This window comes from Durio zibethinus, chromosome 15, assembly GCF_047325235.1.
Source record: "Durio zibethinus cultivar Kanyao isolate XHJ-2024 chromosome 15, ASM4732523v1, whole genome shotgun sequence".
NCBI lineage: Eukaryota > Viridiplantae > Streptophyta > Magnoliopsida > Malvales > Malvaceae > Durio > Durio zibethinus.
In genome coordinates, this window is record NC_143176.1 from 21,112,205 (window position 1) to 21,133,106 (window position 20,902).

Sequence of the window (20,902 nt, forward strand, 5' to 3'; positions counted from 1 at the left end):
TGATAATTTTTTGTTTATTTTTTTAACAAAAGATATCATAATTTAAAGATAAAAAAAAATAAAATTTTAACTATAAAATACGTGTGCATTTAAAAAAAAAAAAATTTTAGGTGCGCATTGATTACAACTTATGATTTCATTTTTCTCACTTTGGATAAGTGATATCTTCTTTTCCTGGAGCCATAGAAAAAAAATTCGTCCAGAGAAACTTTCCCATGTTTAGGATTTTAAGTAATAAACAAATACTTTTCAAGCATATCATAATCGCTAAATGTTGTAAAGGTTCCTATAATGTGATGCATATAAAAATCTTTAATTATATTGTTATAAAGATAACGATATTTTATGTATTAATTCTGGTGGATGCCTATGCGGAGAAGTGTTTTTTTTTTTTTTCTAAAGTGCTTCACCCAAAACCACATGGATTAGCTGATTGTCTATGCTTATTTCTTTACAATTAACTAATTAAAGTTCGAAATGATTAGGAAACCCACGTAAAAACGCATTAAGAAACACATCTTTTTGCATATGGTGTCAGGATTTTGGGATTCAAAGGTCAATATGATACCTAACTACACCCATTTTCTAGTTAATAATTTCGTATAGTGGAATGAGAATAAAGAAAAAGTTTAAGATATTAAAATTTAAATTTCAAATATATTGAATGTTATTTTTTAAAATAATTGTATAAATTAATATATTTTTTGATGTTTATTTTTATTATTATTATTTTTTATATCGAGTCTTTTGTCATAAATGTAAAATTTAGATCTATAAAATATACATAATCCATAAAAAAAAAAGAAAAAGAAAAATCTTTATTACTATAGTATACCTTTCTTTCAAATGAAATATACACCGTTGAATACAATTTTGGGAAGGTCTTAGAAGCAAAATAGTGGTCACATATAGGTTACACTACCATAAAACATAAGTTCCTCTTGGCATTGAAGAAATGGGTTATCCTTCTTTCCAAATTTCATTTCTTAAAAAACCATCTTATATCATCTTTTTGCTTAAAGATATTCAACTTTTTTGTAAGTATTATGTATAAATCAACTAGTTAACAGTTAGAATTTAGTCAATGCACTAAGGCTCTCAAGTTACTCAAATAAGTTGCTCCAATCAGACACGTCCCCTACACTTCAGAACTGATCAATGGGCTACGAACTTGACTTATATCATTAAATGTAACTTATATTTGTCTCAAATTATTAAATGTAATTTTCATTCATTCGCGTAAGATCTCTTCGAGCTCATACAAACATCTTTTTAATTATCAATCGTATTAATCAAATCATGACTCTTTGTCCCGTATGGAAGGCGGAGAAAAATCAGGTACACAAGGTAACTAAGGTAGAACTAAGCCTAGGATTCTTTTTCTCTCGAGGACACACTTCACCATTTTCCTTCCACCTGGTCTTGTTCCCAAAAACGCACCTTAGAAAATATACTGATTTGAGTGTCGGAGCACGCCTCAAAATGACAACTCTGACGCCTTTAATCATACTTTCTGATTGCAGGTTACAGCTGACATTTCCCACAATCTCATTTCCTTCTCCTTAGCTAAGACACTAGAAAATACTATCGATAATAAGAAAAGCTGACCTTAAAAGAAGAACGAATGGGTATAGCAGTTATTTCAGTTTTGACTGAAGAATTAATCTGCCATTTATATATGAGTGGACCTTAACGGAGAAGGCATAGCTTCCAACATTGATCATGCAAAGTAGTAGAATTTTTAAGCCATCGAGGAAAAACGGGGTACCAGACTTTTGAATCCTTTGCCCCTCAAATATTGCTATAACAATCTTCATTAACCGAAAAAGTTTTGTCGAAACAGCAGAAGTTATTCAAATGTTTCATGCATGCTTTGATTGAGACTAAACTAATCAAACAACATGAAATCATAGGAGGGAAGTCTTACAGACTAAATTAACCAAATTGTTGAAGCCATATAAAAACAATGGTGTTGGTCCGTATGAAGAATCTGGTGAGATGATGCTTTTTCACTTCAATTTGGATAACCATTCTGCGAGGGTAAGATTTGAGTCTCGTGTAATGCTGACCAGAAGAGTAAAAATTTTCATGATTTTGAAGCACAGAAGCCCAATGGGAAATGGTCCAAATCAAGAGGCATTTAAAACTTTGCAACAGATTAAACCTGTCACTTTTCTCTTTTCTTATTGTTATGGCAACTGAAGCCACCAAATCTCACTCTCCACTTTCACCCTGGATAAGCATACACAACAACATATACATCTACCAAATTATCCAGGCCTGGTTAATATTTGTCATGTCTACCGGCAATTGACAGAACTATAACGAGCAATTGAAGCCATTGGAATGAAAATATATAAAGGAGAACTCATGGCAATTAAGCTATGAAACAGTATGCTTGTCTGGCTCTATATATTTATGAGCTTTCCAAAAAAAATAATACAACATATATCTTAAGTTTCCAAAAATTCTTATATAATTATTAATGAGAAGCTAAGAATTTAATTCTCCAGGTTTGAAATGTATGCAAATTAAATGCCGAGAGACCATGTAACATCCTCAGATTCAAGGGCTACCCTAAGCATTAAAGTCCAATCATTTTCAAGTAGTGTCATTTCCCTTTCTTCTTAACGTTTCCCTATGGTTAAGGATATATGTGCACATCATTTATGTTGTGAAAACGAATTCGAACCATGATACCAAAAAAAAAATCTCATCTGGCATTTATTGCATATCCAAGTAGGGATAAGTCCATTCATTCTTTGGTGTCATGTTTGGTTGCATGGAATGACAATTTGATTCCGACTCTATTCCATCCATACAAAGTAAATCACCCATTTGGTTGAAAAAAAGAAAAAAGCTCAATTCAATGACATGGAACAAATTAGGTATATAGTCAACAATACTCTGCGAGAAAGGGAAAGGCCAAATGGAAGGAGTTTCTTGTATTAATTATTGTTCAATGTTCAGCTTGGAATCCTATTGTTTGAATGCTTTTAAGATCAGCATAGTACTTAGCCATCCATCCTTTAATAATCTTCACCTCTATTTTCCGTTGTCTGATTAACCATTCTGGATCGGTTTCTCTTTCTGGAAGTATATCTAAGCAATGAGATCCTGCACCATAAACATCATCATTCTCTTACATTAATTCCCTTTTTGATACAAAGTAGTAAGATATCTTACGATCTAACTAATCTATGCAAATTAACAAATATTGAGAATATCATTATTAAAGCTCCATTTTGGAGCCAAATTGAAAAAAAAAACATCATCCGATGTAATGGAACCTTTCAGTCAGCTCTAAAATGAACCTAAGTAAATTCCAAATATTATGGAAAAAAGAGTTTTCATCTTTAACAAATTACTATCATTAATGAACATTAGCTTCTGCATGATCAGAATAGTAGCAAGGCACATACCATTGACTGTAGATACGGCAAGAATACTTTCTGAAATGTTTTCCAACACCCTTCAATAAAAGATAACAAATCTTAATATTGATTAATAAAGATATTTTTTTTAGCAAAATTTTTCTTATTTTAAAGATAGTTTCGGTAATAATTACCCGCCCCGACTATAGGGATCTCGCAGCCCATTTGAAAAGATGATATTGCTACCAAACCTTTGGAGAATGAGTTTTATATCCTGCAAATTTGCCTCTAAAATTGATCAAAAACATATAGATGGACATATAAATTCATCATATATTAATTATTTGTAAAAAAACAATTGTAAAGAAAATAAGAGAGGGTTCGGACATGGCCACCGTAATAAGAAGTAACCCAATGAGGCCGAGGAGGAACGCCATAGAATTTCTTGCACTCTTTTATAAAGCTGTTTAGGTCGAAAGGATCGGGTTTGAACATTGTATTTTTGCCGATGCCAATGGGTATTACCATTTCACTGCATGTCTAAAATACACGAAAAAAATTCGCAAAAATCTGTCTAATACACATTTAATATAAAAGGCCACTCGTATTAATAAAGAAAGTCGAAATTTTAAGATAAAAAAAGAGTTAAAATTTTGAATTTTAATAAGTGATTGTTTAAACTTCGAAGTTGTATTTATGTCGATTTTATTTCTTTAATTATTTAAATTTAATCACCCAAGAAATTTAATTCAATAGTTTCGAAGAGATTTCATTTGAATTTTTCATTTTCAAATAAAAAATTAATGAAACCTTAATTAATATTGAATTTTAAAGGAATCATGGGACTATAAAGCAACCTTTAAAATAAAATCCTTTTGAGATACATTTATGTGTTGCAAATCAAGCCACGTTGTTTTTCTTTACTCCTTACAACTATAGCAATGATGAATCTCATATTCATGATGATATTGAAGTTTCTTGGTTAATTTAGTTGTTAAGGTTTTGTCCCATTCATTCACTTGCAAATTTTAATCATCTAAGATGAACAATAAAAAAAAAATCTACAAAACAAAAACCTACACCAATCACCATTTTTTTTTTTAGTTCATAGACAAAGGGTCATGTAGTTATCATAATTAAAACTCAATTTACTTAGGCAAAAAATAACGAACAACATTAATTGTTGCCCCAAAGTATTGTGTTTTTCAACATTTGTCATTCTCTTTGATGTCATATTCATGCATTAATGTTAATGATAATGTTATTTTAAGGATATATATCTCTTATTGGCTAAAAAAACCCTAATGAAAATTGAAAAATTATCATATCCTCCAACGGTGAAACTATTGAATTTGATGAAAAAAAAAAAAAAAAACACTCTTTGTGTGTATATATATGTATACCTGCCATCTCCATCCTTTAGTTTCGGATTCATTGGTTGGTGGATTAATATAGCAAGAACGATTCCCTCTATAAGCGACAACGCCAGCAAAGATCTTGCTAAGAATATCTTCTTTTTCACTTCCATCGATGCCTTCACATACCACAGTAACTGGATACATTGGGGGCTGATTATATTGAGCTGCTGAGACATACATCAACCCTAATCCGTCTTTGAGCTCTGAAGAATTGGTCAAAGGGCTAATATAACCAATAAAAATAATTAATTAGAGATAAGCTTTTTTTGTAAAAAAATCAAGAATTAATTTAATTTTCTTTGCAAAGAGATGACAGCTTGAAAATAAAAAAATGATTGCAGATATTAGATTTGAAATTCATATCCGAAAAATATTATTTCTTAAAAATAATTGTACAAATTAATTGAATTAAATATTGGATTCAAAATTAATATATATAATAACCATGTTGGGCCAAAAGAGGTTCACGGCTGCTTAAATTACTCTAATTTTGTCAATTGGTTTAATTTTCATGCATCTTTAATCACAATTATAAATGTAAGGAAAGCTCAATTAGCCAATAGTTATTCGATGTTCATACTTGCAAGTCTGGAATTTCGAGCTGAGGGTTGAAAGACCAAGTGGTTGAGAAGCAATTTTGTCAATTTCAGACCATGATTTTCGGATAGTTTGGTAGCAGGTCTCGCTCACTTCCTGTACATTATTTCCTATCACATTAAAAAAATGAAAGGGGAAGGAAGTTAAGATGAAAGTTCAATGAAATAAGTACCCGAAAATCCTTTGTGACGACTGAAAAGTAAGCACCCGTTGGTGTAATTTTATCGAAGTAAAGAATTGGAGCTGATGAAGCCAAAGCACCCAAAGCAACATGAGGGTACTTCAGCCGAAACCATGAAGCAAGCACTGATTTCATTGAAAAAAATATAAAGGAAAATTAAGTTAAATATATGCATTCATTAGGGGATTTAAATTTTTTTTTTCCAGAGGTTCAGGATTTATTCATGGAAGAATTACAATAAATTTATCAATTTTATCGATGAAAAAAATATTGAGAAAAAAAAATTTGGGTGACCAAGTGAAAATTTTCTTTTAAATTTTCTTAGTTCTTAAAATTTTGAGTATCCATGAACACTCTTCTAGTACACATGGATCTGTATATGTATATGTATATGTATATGTATATGTTTTTGTATATGCATGCCAATAAGCACGTATAAATCAATTAAGGTGAAAGTTTCGATGTTTGTAATCGGTAAATCACTTACTTCCCCCATATGATCCTCCAATAACAATCACCGGAGAATAAAGAGCACGAAGTTTCTTCTTGATATGCATGATGATTTCTGCATAGTCTGCTATGGCTTGGGCAGAATTAAAATAACCCAGAGTGCTTGCATTTTTAAAGGCTTCTTCCTTTGATCTAAATGGTATTGATTTTCCATAGTAACGATGCTGATAAAAATAGATTAATACTACTTCAATTCTCTTCCCATAAAAAAAAAAATTTAATCTGTTTGGATTCTTAATCGATTATCTGAATGTTTTCAGTCTGATCCATACCTCTATGTATACAAGGAGTGCATTGAAGTGGATGGCATTATCATTGAGCCAACCAATTACAGCAAGATCATCATCCAATGGCCCTTCAGCTCCAAGATAGGCTAAAATGGGAGCACTACCATTTGCTCCGCCCCAATAGTTGAAATTCATCACATATCTCTGCTGAAAAGTTACGTAACTTTCAGGCCTGTAGTTGAAGTGATCAAGTGTTTGGGTGTAGTAAAAAGTTTGAAGATCGTTTGAAACTGCTGCAGACGACAGAAGGTCAAGCTGTTCCAAGATTGTTCCTCTCGTTGGACTAAGCCTCGGAATATCAATCCGGGCAACACTGCTACTCACTGAAATGGAGAGAATCATAACCATGAATTGAAGCCATCGGACAGAAAATTTAGGAGAATTCATGACAATTAATTTTTATATGAAACACCAGCATATGCTCTTTTAGGCTCTCATTGAGCTTGAAAGCCTTTGCCAGGGAACCAACTAAACGCTGCCTATATATAGTACTAACAGCTTGAATTTTTTTTTTTTTTACCTATAAAAACAGCTTGAAATTTTAAGGTATATAGATCATGATAAATAGATTTTTCCTTTTTTTTAATATTCCTTAATTTTGACATCCTGTATATATGTTCTATTAGTAATATATATCTTCCAATTGTTTACGGTCATTTTCCTACTTTATTTTTTTTTCGCATTTTCAATTCCCCAACGGGATTGATTTTCATTGTTTTGATTTATATATCACATCACAATTAAAATTGATTTGACACCCATGATGTGTTAATTATTTAGAGCAATTATTATTTCCTGCATTAATTATTATCAAATTTAACATGACAATAACGCTGTCATTTTCGTTTGAAATTATTGTTCATTTTCTCGTGCGCTTCCGGCTTTTGTTAAGACGATTCCGAATTTGTAGCAATAAAGATGGGTTCAGATGATAGAGACATCTCCCTCAGATTTGATGAAGAACAGAACGGAAATTCACAGAACGGAGGTTCACATATAGAACAGAACAGAACGTGAGAAAAAAACCCTTGAACCTTTTCAACTTACATACTTGGGTTGCTTCTTCTGGCTCCGATTCCATTGAAGGAGCAGCCATATTTCATTGAAAACCTTCCTTTTTTTTTTTTTTTTTGAGTACAAGGCATACTACATAAATCAACCGCCAAAAAGGATTAATTACACTTTCCAATAATTACATGGGACTATAATACAGAAATTGCCACTAAATAGAAGCACAACAACAATTCAAGAGAATAATACGAAGGGGGTGAGGGAAAGAAAGAATCATGATTTTCACCTGCACGAACACGAAATATTGCACCTAAAGGACAACCTCAAAAAAATTGTGCTAAGCAAAAGCACGCACACTCATACACCGCACATGCACACGTATAGACATGCATCACAAACTCAACTTGCTGCTGTAGTACATAGAATACATCGCATCCGAGGACCACCAGCCTGGCTGTCATTGTCGTCAACCTCGTCATCCTCACCATCATCATCATCATCATCATTGTACCCGTATAGTTCCTGAGAAGTTGCTCCAGTCCCCTTTTTGTTGCTATTAGTATAGGTGGAGTCCATCAAGCAAGTCGTATGATAAGCATGGCAGCAAAAGAACACGATGACTGATACATTTTGTATTGAGAAAGGATCGAAACACATGCAACATCTTCCACCCCCCCTAGTTTTAGAGTTAATCTCCATGTTTCTCACACTAGGTGTTTTTTCTATTGCTAGAGAAGCTTTACTTGCATCCCTCTTGGATCGAGCATTATCTTCTTCATTGCTCAAGCAAACTGCACGTTTTGCTTCTTTGTAGTATTTAACCAACAGGTTAACACAATCAGCCTGTATATTTCAAATTTACACCAATTTCAAGTTCCTCAGATTGGAATTTCAAGAATTATAACACATGCTGTGTAAGAGTAAGTGTAAGAAGAGTACCTTGAGAATATCATTGCACCCATGTCTAAGAGAAGTTTCAGTTCTGTAATCAGTTATAATTTTGACTAGGCAATCCCTAAGCCTGAAAATAACATGGAAGATTGAATCAAATTATACTGAATCGATTGCATTCCATAAGTAAATAAAGAAATTCAGATTAGACCCCCATAATTTGAAGTTCTAAGTTTTATGCATCAATTGAATGCTCTTACAGAAATGCTTGGAGGCATGATTTCAGGTGCATGCGATGAAACATAAGGGTAGCATGTACCGCAGCAACACTAAATTTGATGAGAAAACTAGGGTCATTTTGATTTTCAAGAAGAATCTTGAGATAACAGTCATTTGGAGGCATTAAAGGTCATTTTAAAGAAATATTACAATATGATAAATGGTTGGCATTGCAAAAATAGAACATGAATGCCTCAGCATGGAAGGATGAATATGAAGGATCAATTGAAATAAAACGGCCCACTTCAAGATATGGCAAATGATTACAGTTGTTGGTTTGCAACATGAAGAAATTCATAGGAAGTGACGATATATAAAGACAGTAGACAAACCTCAGGCTTTTCTTCTGAGAATTGGCAGCTAATGCTTATCCAACAATAAAGTCAGTTTATTAAATCAACAGCTCCAACTAAATTTGAGCTTGTTCCAAGTATGAATTACAGCCTTAACAGTTAACCATCAGATAGATGTGAATTCTTGATGGTGAACTTCCACCAACAGTGAACCTTCTAAGTTTTTCCATTTTCCATTTTTTACCTAGAAATCTCTGTGATATTATTATTATAGATTCAAATCACTAGGAAATAGAAAATCCAGCTCAACTTCAATTTGCAAATTTCCCTTGAGAAAGAGAGAATACTAACCGAGGTATCTCTAGACCATTGGGTAACATATTTACAATATAGAGAGGATCAAGATTGCCAACAGTGTGTTCCAATAAGACACCCACCTGCCAAGTAGTGAGAGAATAGTAAAAAAAACAAGAAAGACAAATATGACAAATCATCAGACAATTACATGCATACTTCCGGTCTGCATTTTATGTCATTACCATTTCAGGTATGTGGAGGCATTGCTGAATCAATTCTTCCCAAAGATCATCATCATGCTGCATGGTCACAAATTCTACAGCCTGGGGAAAATGACAAGACTTTTCCCATTAGTACCAATCCTTAAACCAGAAACACAGAAAACCAGAAGCAACAGCTAAAAGCAGAAGGACCAAGCATTGAAAATGGAATGAAATACCTCTTCTATATCTCCTAGTTCATTTATGATGACAGCAAGGGCTTGTTTTGAATTTCCCATTCTTCCAAGGATGAATACTTGCTCCCTTAAAAGATCTCTTCTGACACAGATCTCATACGCCTGAGGTTGAATTTCAGCAGTGTCATTTATGGAAAATTATGATGACATCATTATAACCTAACATTTTGACTGTCCAAACCTTCTCCAGTGTGTAATGTTGACTACTGCAAAGAAAAGGAAGTAGCATCTTTGGATCATATTCAGCATAAAGCTCTACCTAAACAGCAAGACGAAGGACAATAAATCATTAGAAAATGCACTCAACATAAGAGTGAGAACCTTACACACGTGATTGTACACCTTCACTAAACAGCTATAAGTATTGAATGCTAGACAAGAGTATGTTTACAGGCAAGAAAATCCTAACACGGCATCAAAATACAAACATCTTCCTATTTGATAGGAACTCTTTTCTCTTCCTCATTTTTTTTTTCTTTATTTAGATTGTTTTTTAACACATAGAAGTGGTTTGCCTGATGGTCAGACCACCAAACCTATAGCCTGGTTTGATTTGTGGTCCGGGTTAAAGCCTTGAATTCAGATCTATTGATGACTGTTTAAACCAATTTGGCTAGGGCTAGCAGACAACAGAAACCCATATAAACTGTTTAAAGTTCAGCTGCCCTGGCTGGTCATATGTTGTCAAAACTATTCACGACTAATTTGGAACCTACTGCAATTTTGCTTCTTCACCATTGACCACACATAGACAAGGTGAAATACAGCTCACCTCCCCAACAACTAATGTTTTGAGGCTAGAAAGTTACAACAAATATCGGAATGACCTAGAATTTTTAAAGTAAATGAAGCCCACAGTATTCGCATAAAAGCTATTAAAACACCAATGTAGTTGTCTTATCCACACCTGCATGTCATGAAAATCCTTGCCAGCATGTGGGTTGACTTCAAATAATGAATGCAGATATAAATGCAAGAAATATTTCAAATCACACTTATTTCCAGCACTCAGAAGTTGTGGAACAACTTCTGATGGTGTAATCAAGTCCCTATTTTGGATCAATAAAGAAACAGCGTGCTTACAATCTAGCATCATCAACTGGACAACCTGCACCGCACACATAAGAGAAAGGAGTCAAGAAATTCTATAATAGAATAAGAAAATAAGTAACAACATCATCTAGAATATCATCCAAAAGGAAAATGGAAATACATGCATCCTTTTTATTTATGCATATGGTGCAAAAAGCACATAATATTTAGTATTGACTAAAAATTTATTGCAAATCAAAGTGTCAAGTGTCAATCAAAGTAGTAAAATTTAGTAACACATTTGTTTCAGAATTTCAAAGGCTGGCCTAAAAAAAACAGGTATAGAATCCTTTCCCTGCTCAAATATTTCACCTGCTCTGCCATAACCATACCTTTTCACGAATGGATTCATGTAAGTTGTGCTTTTCAACGAAGTCAAATATATCAGGTTTCATGAGCTGAAAAACTCAAAGAAGCAAATATATTAAGATACAAGCTATCCAACAAGAAAATGGATGGAAACCTAGTTTCCAGATGCAATTTAAATTAGATAAAAACTTTAAGATAAGATACACATTTATTTAAGCACAAAATTACATCAAAACACTTACATCAGCAAAGAGTGACAAAGCTTTCTCATACTGCCTGTCAATAGCATACAACTCTGCAAGTGCCTATTAGGAAAAAGGATAGAATCAATCAACATATCTACCATTAACAGATTCAAAATTCAAATCACATCAGATATTTACAAACTGCCTTACAAACCTCTTTAAGGGCATCAGTCATTGATGAAGTATTTAACTGAGGCTCTATGGCAGAAATAACAGGCAATGCAGAATAAATGACAGGTGGCCAAGATTTAACAGTCAACAAGAGATCCTTATGAAAGGATGGATTTGTTGCCAGGGCCACAAGTGCAACCTGCAGCATGGCAAACAGGAGGTTTTTATTCCAAGTTGACATATGAAAAACTATAGAAGTGGACTACATAAATATTTACACACAGTTGCTGTCCCAACAAACCTCATAAGCAGTATCATGCAGCCTTAGGTTTTCTGTTGGTATATATGGAACCAATATAGGAAGCTGACGGAGACGAGCAAAATGGAATATCCATCTGTCAAAAGCAATTGACTGCAAGTGATTAACAAGAAATGTAGAGAAAGAGTTACACATAATGCCTTTCGATACCTCTCCCAAGCTGTAGCAGATCCTCGCAACAATTTGGGACATAAGGATGCAGCCTCAGCATATTTCCTTTCCACAATCAAGTGATCAAGGTATCTAGATCCCACCTACACATAAAGTGAATAAGAAATGAACAAAGTGACAAACTAATTTTGGTGATTAACATGGATGACATGAAAGAATGGAAATTATTTAGGGCAACAATGCTATCGGCAATAAGAGGCATTATTTAACCATACAACAAAATAAAATACAATCACCTGCAGATAGAATCTTTTTATTAAAGCAATGATTAGATTTTAATTAAGAATGCTTACAGCTAGCAGCTTCTCATGGTAACCCATATCAAGTCATTATCAATACTATATATAAAACAAAAGAACCAAAATTACCTCATCAAGGAGTTCACTCCGCCCTTGACCAGCCTCAACTGCTGCTAAAGCTTTTTCATGCCAACCATGCTGAAGAAGCCATGCAATGTGATCCTCCGCATCCCTAAGGGTCAAAAGTTTATAGGTTTAAAGTCAAGCAGAATTCGCAAAAATATTTCCGTAGGTACTAAAGAAACTATTGGACAAATTCCAATACAAAATGTACAAATCCAAGTATCATAATAAGAAGTTGAAGCCCGTATTAGGGGAATCTTGACACCAAAATTCAGACAAAACTCATTGTGCCCTATGAGATGCAACATAAAATTGTTCATCCGAAGATAAATACAGTATTTATTTGACTATTATAACACAAAATTGTGCCCAATGGAAGCTTGTAAACTTTCCTGTCAGCCTAAAGTGCAAGGATAGATCAATAGAATTGTATTTACACACTGACAACAGATTAGTTAAGTAAATTAGGTGTAGAAATTATAATGCAAAACAAATCAGCAACTATGAGAAGACAGATTATTCATAAACTCAAAATTCCTTTAGGAAAAACAAGCAACCAACACCAAATTGACACTAATACATTTCATGACAAATATAATTAACTATTAACGCATATTACTAAAGCAAGATCCTTTTTATCATTAAAAAAAGTAATAATAATCTTTCAAAAGCAACAAATTACAAAGAATTGATAGTAACCTGGGTTTTGCTATGACTACATCCTTTGGTGATACAATATAGTATATCGGTTCATCACTAGCAGCCCACTGTCCACCAGCATAACTGCTTCCTACATTCATATGAGAAAAAGTGCTATAACTATTGACTGTAAATTCTGTCAAAAGGCCCATAAACTTCAAAAACAGAGATATCAACCTGAGAAGGGAGCATGAGCCAAGGAATAGTCCTTTGCTTTGTAGTGCTCAAAGCCATGTACAGGTAGGGCATCTGTAGCCAATTCATCATTGTTCCAGGTTACTATACGTACCTCTGGAATCTGTGCGTTCCCCTGCTTTAGATTTATGCACAGCAATGAGGGTCATAACAATCACAGAAAGGAAACACAAGCATGGTGTCCCACATTACTGAGAAAAGAATACTAGCTAATTCATTTGATACTACACTTCCCCACAGAATTAAACTCAGGGGACAGTAAAAAAAATAAAGAGAAGCAAGGCCGATATATAGAAAAAGATTTCTACATTAAATTCCTTCATACAAACAGAGCCTTAAAAGTTCAAATCAGAGTAGCAACTCGGAGTAGTTACAGCAACCACTGCCACATCTACTGTCATGCATAGTATCACAGCATCCGGATATATTGGCTCATTTGTAATATCTGTAATGAGTAATGCACAATGATAGCACAATATATCCTCAAACTATGATGAGGAACTTAATGTACTTCAAAAATGTAATGGACATATACCTGTCGTACTGGTATTGTGCTACTAAATTCCTTCTCTCCATCTTCTTCACAAGGAATGCAAGCTAGAACAACCAAAGCATCACCAAAAGGTGCAATTCCTGATATATAATAGCTAGTCTGAAAAGATGCGACAATATCTACTTGGTTCATGTTAGACGTTGTAACATGCCCATACGTTCCATTGGCTCCTTTATTCAGATTTGTTCTTATTGCTGCAATCTTGACAGATGTTCCCCAGCCAATCACCAATAAAGTATCATCCTGAATGCAAAGTTCAAACAATAAGCAGGGGCAAAAGTGATAAGAAACAACATCATGCTTCATGAAGACATATGGAAGTGAAAACTTTAAAAGAAAGAATAAAAACAAATAGTGTTGCAGTTTTTAGACAACATACGATAGTCTGAAACAACTTCCAACATTTACCATTTTAATCTTTGACAAACCTGCCAAACCAAATGAGGAAGCAAAATTTCAGGATGAGGACTGCCTCTTGGTCTTTCTATAAATGTAATTCTCTGATCATTTGCAGCATCATAAACTTTGACACCCGCATCATTAGCCCAAGCAATTAGACTAGTTCTCCATTTCACCACATGGATTGGACCTTCACCAGAGTGCAAAACCTATAAACCAATTAAAATAGACAACATTGAGAATTTAGAAAAATCCCCATTTTCAAATACATCAAGGTTGGTCAAGAACCACGAACCTGATCCCTATAGCCAAACCACTTTTTGGTATTAAAATATAAGTGACCTGCTAAACCACCAGCTACAAATCTCCTAGATGTTTTTCTTGCATAATCAGGATCAATGGCAATTGCTTTCATAGGACGATGATACTCGAATTTCATTTTCTCGTCGGTGAAAAGACCATTTATTACAACAGAGCCATCATCAGAACAGCTTCCAATGTATTCACCTTCTATATCAAAACTAATGTCATTCACTGCAGCTGAATGAACAGAAAATTCCTTAACCTACAAACAACCAAACACAAATTTGAATGCATAACCAAAAATACTATTGCCTTTTGGAAAACCAATCAATAACGGAATGCAACTAAAAAATTAACTTAACTAACTTATTAAAATTTACGTATCCCGAAAAAAATATTTATTAAAAATTTGAATTCCAAGCAAATTTACTGAAATGTAAAATAACAAAATAAAACGAGAAATTAAGATTTGAAACGAAATATAATATCCAAAGTGCTGAAATAAGTGAAAATTTCACCTGATTTCCCATAAAGTCGAGGATATGAATGGTTCCATCGTATGTTCCGAGTGCGATCATGCGTTCGGCGACGGCGATACATGACGCCGCCTCACTGGAAAGCAAGGAAGGGATGCTTCCTCCCATTCTTTGATACTTAAGCCTCGGCTCCTCTTCTTCTTCTTCTTCGTCTTCTACATCTTCATCATCATCATCTTCTTCTTCTTCTTCTTCTTCTTCTTCTCTCTCGTCGTCTCCTTCGACGCCGTTTTCTGATGGAAACGGAAACATTTGCAGGATTCCTGGAATTGAGAAAGAGAACGGAAAGGGAAGATCTGAGTCGGGTTTGTGTTTCGGGTTTGGGTTTTGGTTTAATTTAGCTTGGTTTAGTTATTAAACGGTTGATTTGAATTATTTATTCGCTAGGCAACAAAGTGGCGGTGACGAATGATGGGTGCCACCTGTAGTCATGTTGCTGTCTTTTTTTTTCTTTTCCCCTTTTTTTTTTTTTTAGGTTTTTCTTTTTTATTCTCTACTGTTTGAGATTTTCGAAGGAGAAGATCCTGCCATGTTGCTACTGATTTAAAGTATTATTTAATGAGAAATTATCTTAAATTAAGTTCAATTGAAGATCTTAAATTTTAATAAATTGGAAAATTTATATTTTTATATTTTATTTATTTTATATTATATATATAAAATATAAAAATTATTGCATTATATATATTAATACAACTAATATAAAATATATATTTTTTATATTTTTTATATAATTTTTATATAACATCACCGTATTACATTAAAAAATATTAAATTTAGTTTTTAATTTTGACACCCATGCTAAAGTGACACTATCTCTAAAGTATGTTAAAAGATAAAAAAAAATAATAATTAAAAAAAAGAACACATGCTAATTTTTTAATCAATTTTATAGAATAAAAAATTACATTCTATATAACAAAACAAGCACGTGTTTAATGCTATTGTATTGTATATATGATTAAATTAGTTTTTAAAATTTTAAACATAATTTCAAACTAATTTTATTTCTCGTTAATTGAAAAATGAAAGAAAATGATTATTTCTTGTTGCACAACTTAGTCAAGTAATTAACAGATAAAAAATCAATAAAAAATAATTTGGTTTTTTTTTTTTTTTTTTGCATAATTTAGAAGATGAGGAGAAATTCCAATTTGTTTGGAAAAAAAAAAAAAAAAGAATTGATGCCCAAGTCCACTATTTTTGTGTTCATTAACAACTAATAACATGAAAGGGAAATAATTCTATATTTTTATATTAATGTCTATATAAAGGCATAATTTTATACTATCTTCCTATGGTTGCAAAAATAAGAATCATAATAATACAATTTTCATGTGTTTTTTTCATTCCTTACATTAACATTCTCTCATGTTCAAAATGATTTAATAATTAAGAACTTGTATTTGAAAAAGTAAACCATAGAGTTACATGACAAATTTGGCTTGATGTAATGTAATCACTATTAACTATTAATTTTCTAAAAAATATTGATTATGAAATATTAATTAAGTCAATCACATTTAAATTTTTGATTGAATAATTAGTATGTGTTTTTTTTTTTAATTGAGTTCGAATTTTTATTTTTAATTTAAAATAAAAATTAATTTAATAAAAAAATAAAAAAAATAGTTGTATATGTAGATAAATAAAAAATAAAATAACATGTGAAATTGTAAGATAAATTATGTGAAAATGGTAATATGTTCAAAGTTAATTTTAGAACATTTGCTAAGATCAATCTTGAATTTTAGAATTAAGTTTGATTCTGTAACTGTATTATTTTTATATTAATTAAGGTAAATTTCACACGAATCATCAATCAAGTTTTGAGATTATATAATTGTTAGAATGTGATGGATAATAATTCTTATTTTTAAAATAAGATAAGATTAGATTTAACATACACATCTCAAATAATTGATACATGTATTTGATACGTTATCAACATAATTTTTTTTAATTTTACAAATAAAAATTAATTTATTTTTTACTATAATTGATAATAGTTATATGATTGGTTAATAAAATTTTAAACTATTAATTTTAGTAACCGGTTAATTCAACTATTTAAAAAAGATATCTTACTATAATTGCTAAAATTATGTGGTTTATTAAATATTAATAGTGTGAGATTTTTTAATTTTAGTGATAAAATTTGAATCCTAATAACTTCATGTACTAGGAAATTATTTTACTATAATCAAATCTTAACAATAAAAATCATTCATACTTTTACGTAAAGATTGAAAAATTTAGCCAATGAGGCCATGGTTTACTGCTTTTGTGTCACAAAATTTTAAGAGGGGACGTAAGAATCTTTGGCAACTTACAACTAGCCGAGTATCAGTATTGCTTTCTTCTTCTACTGCATCTTGTCAAGCATTCATCAATATTTGAAAAATTATGAAGATCTTAACGCATTCATGCTGGCTGGGCAAGCTTTCTGTGGAGTTGAGACAGTTGAACTCAGGCAGAAATTGAAGGGTGTTTGTGAAAATTATTTTGCAGCATTTCATAGGCAAAACATATCAGTAAGTTGGATTTCATACTTAATTCTTCTTCACTATTGTTGTTGTTGTTATTTGTGTTTTGGGGAAGATGGATTAAAAGTTCAGTCTTTGTTGTTGTTGCTAGTCATTGGCTTCATAGGTTCTTGTCTGTATGATTATAACTATTACAAAGATCATAATGCCAGATTTTAGGCATCTTCTTATATGCATTATTGTTTGTAGTAGCTGTTGATTTTGAATTCATTTGCGCCAACTTCCATGAAACTTCGAATAAAAAGTGAAACATGAAGCCCTTGTTTTTGGGGACATATATCAATGCTGACATGTTTATCTTCTTACATGTTATAGCATATTATAACACTGGTTTGTCTTTTGGCATATGTTTCTGTTGCAGTACTTTTCATTTATGGCGCCAACAATTTTGGGAATTGTTACTATTTTTTTTTCTTTGCTTAATTCTATTACCTTCTGTCCCATAATCCTTGCAGTTGAAACAGAACTGAGCTTACTTTTTTTTTCATTTGCAGGCACTTAAAATGGTTTTGGAGAAGGAAACCTGAATTAGATTGCCACCAGAGACGGTACAAATAATTAGTTTTGCTGGGCTGGTGGGTGATGGAGCATCCTTAATTGCTGCATCTGATGGTAACTCTTCTAATCCTAGGGTGCTTCACACTGACAAATCAGCCACAGTTGACAGTGGTGCTACCTTGGCATAGAAATGGAAACCCATTTTTTCTAAAAGTAAGCAACGGTCCCAAAGAAGCTCATAACGCCTCCCCACTTAATGGAGCAACCTCTGACGAATATGAGTGAAATGTTGATCTTCATGCTGATGTTGTCTCTCTATGCAACAGTGATGCAAATCATATCAATGGCTCCAATTCTATAGCAGAAGAGGAAAATGAGGATTTACTTGCTGACTTTATTGATGAGGATAGCCAACTACCTTTCAAAAAGTTATTCTTTTCATTGCAGTAATAATGAGTTTACCTTACAAACTGGATCATCTCTTTGTCTTCTAAGGTCAGATGCTATATAGTTCAAAAAAGAAAATGGATCTTTCTATCAAGAGATGAATGTTGATTATGTTCTTATATATAAATGTAATTGAGTTGTTTTCTAATTTTTAAACATTGGGTCAATGGATAAGCATGCAAGGTTGTTGCAGAAGCTTGAAATAGTAAACGTTAAGGTGTGTTTCTGGTAAACCTTTCTTTTCCTAAGCTTTACATCTTTAGCTGCTTAATACAATCTGAAAACTGTTCTTTCCTTTTCCCTCTAAATTATTTTTCCTGATTCAGTACAATCTTTGAAATATTTGGTCAGCAAAACATGAGTTCAAGTGGAAAGAGTGTTGGGCTAAAAGCCTCCAATCCAATCACATCAGCGGAAGTAAAATCAAACAATAAATCAAACACACAAGAGACAATAATTTAACGTGGTTCGGTCCAACTGACCTACATCCACGGATGAGAAAAAAGATCCACTAGTTGTAGAGAATTACAAACATACATTATATCATCAACCTCACTCAACAATCAATACTCATAAGACATTCTCAATCTCCTCTAGTCCTATGAAGTATTCTCTACCCAAACAAACACAAACCCAAACCCTTGTGCACTCTTTCAACATAACCAAACACATACCCATATGCTCCCACACATCATACCTATGTGGACCCTCTCAGTCTCCTCTAGTCCACTCACAAACAAACATACACACCCATAACACATACCCATATGCTCCCACACATCATACCTATGTGGACCCTCTCAGTCTCCTCTAGTCCACTCAAAACAAACATACACACCCATAAGACGTAGAGCCCCAATACTCCTATGGGGTGTCTATCCCACAAAATCCTACAACTTTCTTACATCTTTTTCTCATACCTAACCCTGTAGAGACTTCACCTATTTATAATCATACAAACTTGCCCATTAAGAATCCCTCTCCTCTTAGAATTCTTCTCCTGTAAGTCAAATTTGCCTATTAAGAATCTATTTCCTTTTAGAATTCTTCTCTTGCAAGTTAAACTTACCTATTAAGAATCATCTTTCTCTTGGAATTCTTCTTTTATAAGTCTTCTTGTCCATCAAGCAATATCTGATAAATCTCAAATAAATCTCTAACAAATCTTAAACAAATCTCTTATGAGATTTGAGTCAATATTTTCAATAAAGAGTTCTACTGACCCTCTTGTAAGTTAATTTTCTGTAAATGCATGATGGAAATTCATTTGTCTATTAGTATTTCTTTCCTTTTATGTGTTCACCTCTCATTTCTGCATTGTCATTTCATTTGTTTGTAATTCCTAGATCGGTTAAAGACAGCCTTATCAAGAATAACACAAGATTGTGATCGGTGGATAAAAACTCCATCAGCATCCTTAACATATCCACCCGCACATGCTGATGTGACACCTATTGCTCCTCAAAGTACAAATTTTGTTCCTCCAGCTGGCACCGCCTCTGGTCTAAAGGTATAAAGTAATTTTCTTTGAATAAGGTGTTTACAGATTGATAGGATGATCATACTGTGTTTTTTCCCCAGGTTATATAACTAAGAAACAAAAAGATTTTGTTTGTTGATGCGACATTTTTCCTAAAAATGTTGTGCCCTGACTCAACAAAAAGAATCTACATTAAATGCTTGTTGGTTTCTTGATTACTTCAAACTAAGTTTGCTTTCTCTGTATGTTGTTTTTAAAGCAGGAACGAAGCATTTGGTAATCATAAATAACATGACGCTTATGTTGCAGGAAAGATGTTCAACTGTAGCCCTTGTTACTCGGCTATTGCATAGATCTAGAACACATCTCCAGTCATTGTTACTGAAGAGTAATATAGCTGTACTTGAAGATTTCTTTGTATGATCTTTGTAAAAATATAAAAAAAATTATTTTTCAGAACTTAATAAAGTCGATATTTTTAAGATTAAAAATATAAAAAAATTATTTTTAAAAAATCTTTAATGTATTTTAAGAAATATATAATTGAACATAAGATGTGTTCTTCACGTATTATGTGAATGAGTCTCTTAATAATCAATATATATTGATCAGTAGAAATAAAAAATGAGAGAAATGAAAAACATTAAGTGTTTATTTTGATATAAACGAGAGTTCAGCCAAATGAATTGGTTAATATTACAATCTGGCAGGGTGTGCCTTTTTTTTTTTCGGGATTTGCGTGTTATCTTAGGAACCAGTGAAAAGAACTTCACACTCCAAGATTTACTCATTTCAAAATTCATGATCCCATTTAATTGAAAAAAAAAAGGGAATTTGGAATCTTATATTAACACAATATGCACATGTTCCATATAATTTTTTTTTTTTAGGTTCACTAGGAAATTTGGCAGAGATTGTTGTTTTCACACTTATTTCAGTTATTTGTTTCTATGACTGGAATTTTTTTCTCAACCATGATTTTATTTCTTAATAATTTGTTGATTTGTAAATTGAAAATGTTGCTGTAACTTGTCTGAAAAAT

The 20,902-nt window shown here is 32.6% G+C and overlaps 2 protein-coding genes and 1 pseudogene across 7 annotated transcripts; 1 reads left to right on the forward strand and 2 right to left on the reverse strand.

The window, feature by feature from the left end:
* Positions 1-2,698: 2,698 nt before the first annotated feature.
* Positions 2,699-6,850, reverse strand: LOC111302110 (uncharacterized). 3 transcript variants are annotated; one of them, XM_022898049.2, is made up of 9 exons: positions 6,353-6,842; positions 6,058-6,244; positions 5,562-5,695; positions 5,373-5,485; positions 4,778-5,015; positions 3,762-3,914; positions 3,569-3,648; positions 3,423-3,472; positions 2,699-3,117 (listed from the first exon to the last, which is right to left on the reverse strand). In XM_022898049.2, exons 1-9 carry the CDS (start codon positions 6,752-6,754, stop codon positions 2,960-2,962), a joined length of 1,515 nt encoding a protein of 504 aa, XP_022753784.2. In that variant the 5' UTR covers positions 6,755-6,842; the 3' UTR covers positions 2,699-2,959. The 3 variants fall into 3 exon arrangements, with proteins under 3 accessions (XP_022753784.2, XP_089600898.1, XP_089600899.1); XM_089744772.1 differs by lacking the exon at positions 5,562-5,695 and having other exon boundaries at positions 5,373-5,499; positions 6,353-6,836; XM_089744773.1 differs by lacking the exon at positions 3,762-3,914 and having other exon boundaries at positions 2,815-3,117; positions 6,353-6,850.
* Positions 6,851-7,518: 668 nt separating this feature from the next.
* On the reverse strand, positions 7,519-15,238 carry LOC111301311 (vacuolar protein sorting-associated protein 41 homolog). 4 transcript variants are annotated; one of them, XR_016328300.1, is made up of 19 exons: positions 14,872-15,238; positions 14,346-14,615; positions 14,080-14,259; positions 13,634-13,894; positions 13,081-13,213; positions 12,904-12,994; positions 12,211-12,313; positions 11,822-11,925; positions 11,654-11,747; positions 11,396-11,551; positions 11,239-11,301; positions 11,020-11,085; positions 10,503-10,703; positions 9,777-9,854; positions 9,578-9,697; positions 9,381-9,461; positions 8,530-9,278; positions 8,318-8,399; positions 7,519-8,221 (listed from the first exon to the last, which is right to left on the reverse strand). XR_016328300.1 is itself a non-coding variant. In XM_089744770.1 (19 exons), the coding sequence occupies exons 1-19, from the start codon at positions 14,951-14,953 to the stop codon at positions 7,778-7,780; spliced, it is 2,670 nt and encodes an 889-aa protein (XP_089600896.1). In that variant the 5' UTR covers positions 14,954-15,238; the 3' UTR covers positions 7,519-7,777. The 4 variants fall into 4 exon arrangements, 3 of the variants coding, with proteins under 3 accessions (XP_089600896.1, XP_022752632.2, XP_089600897.1); XM_089744770.1 differs by having other exon boundaries at positions 9,193-9,278; positions 14,346-14,590; XM_022896897.2 differs by having other exon boundaries at positions 9,193-9,278.
* A 1,913-nt stretch (positions 15,239-17,151) lies between these two features.
* On the forward strand, positions 17,152-18,749 carry LOC149514764 (uncharacterized; annotated as a pseudogene).
* The last annotated feature ends 2,153 nt before the right edge of the window (positions 18,750-20,902 follow it).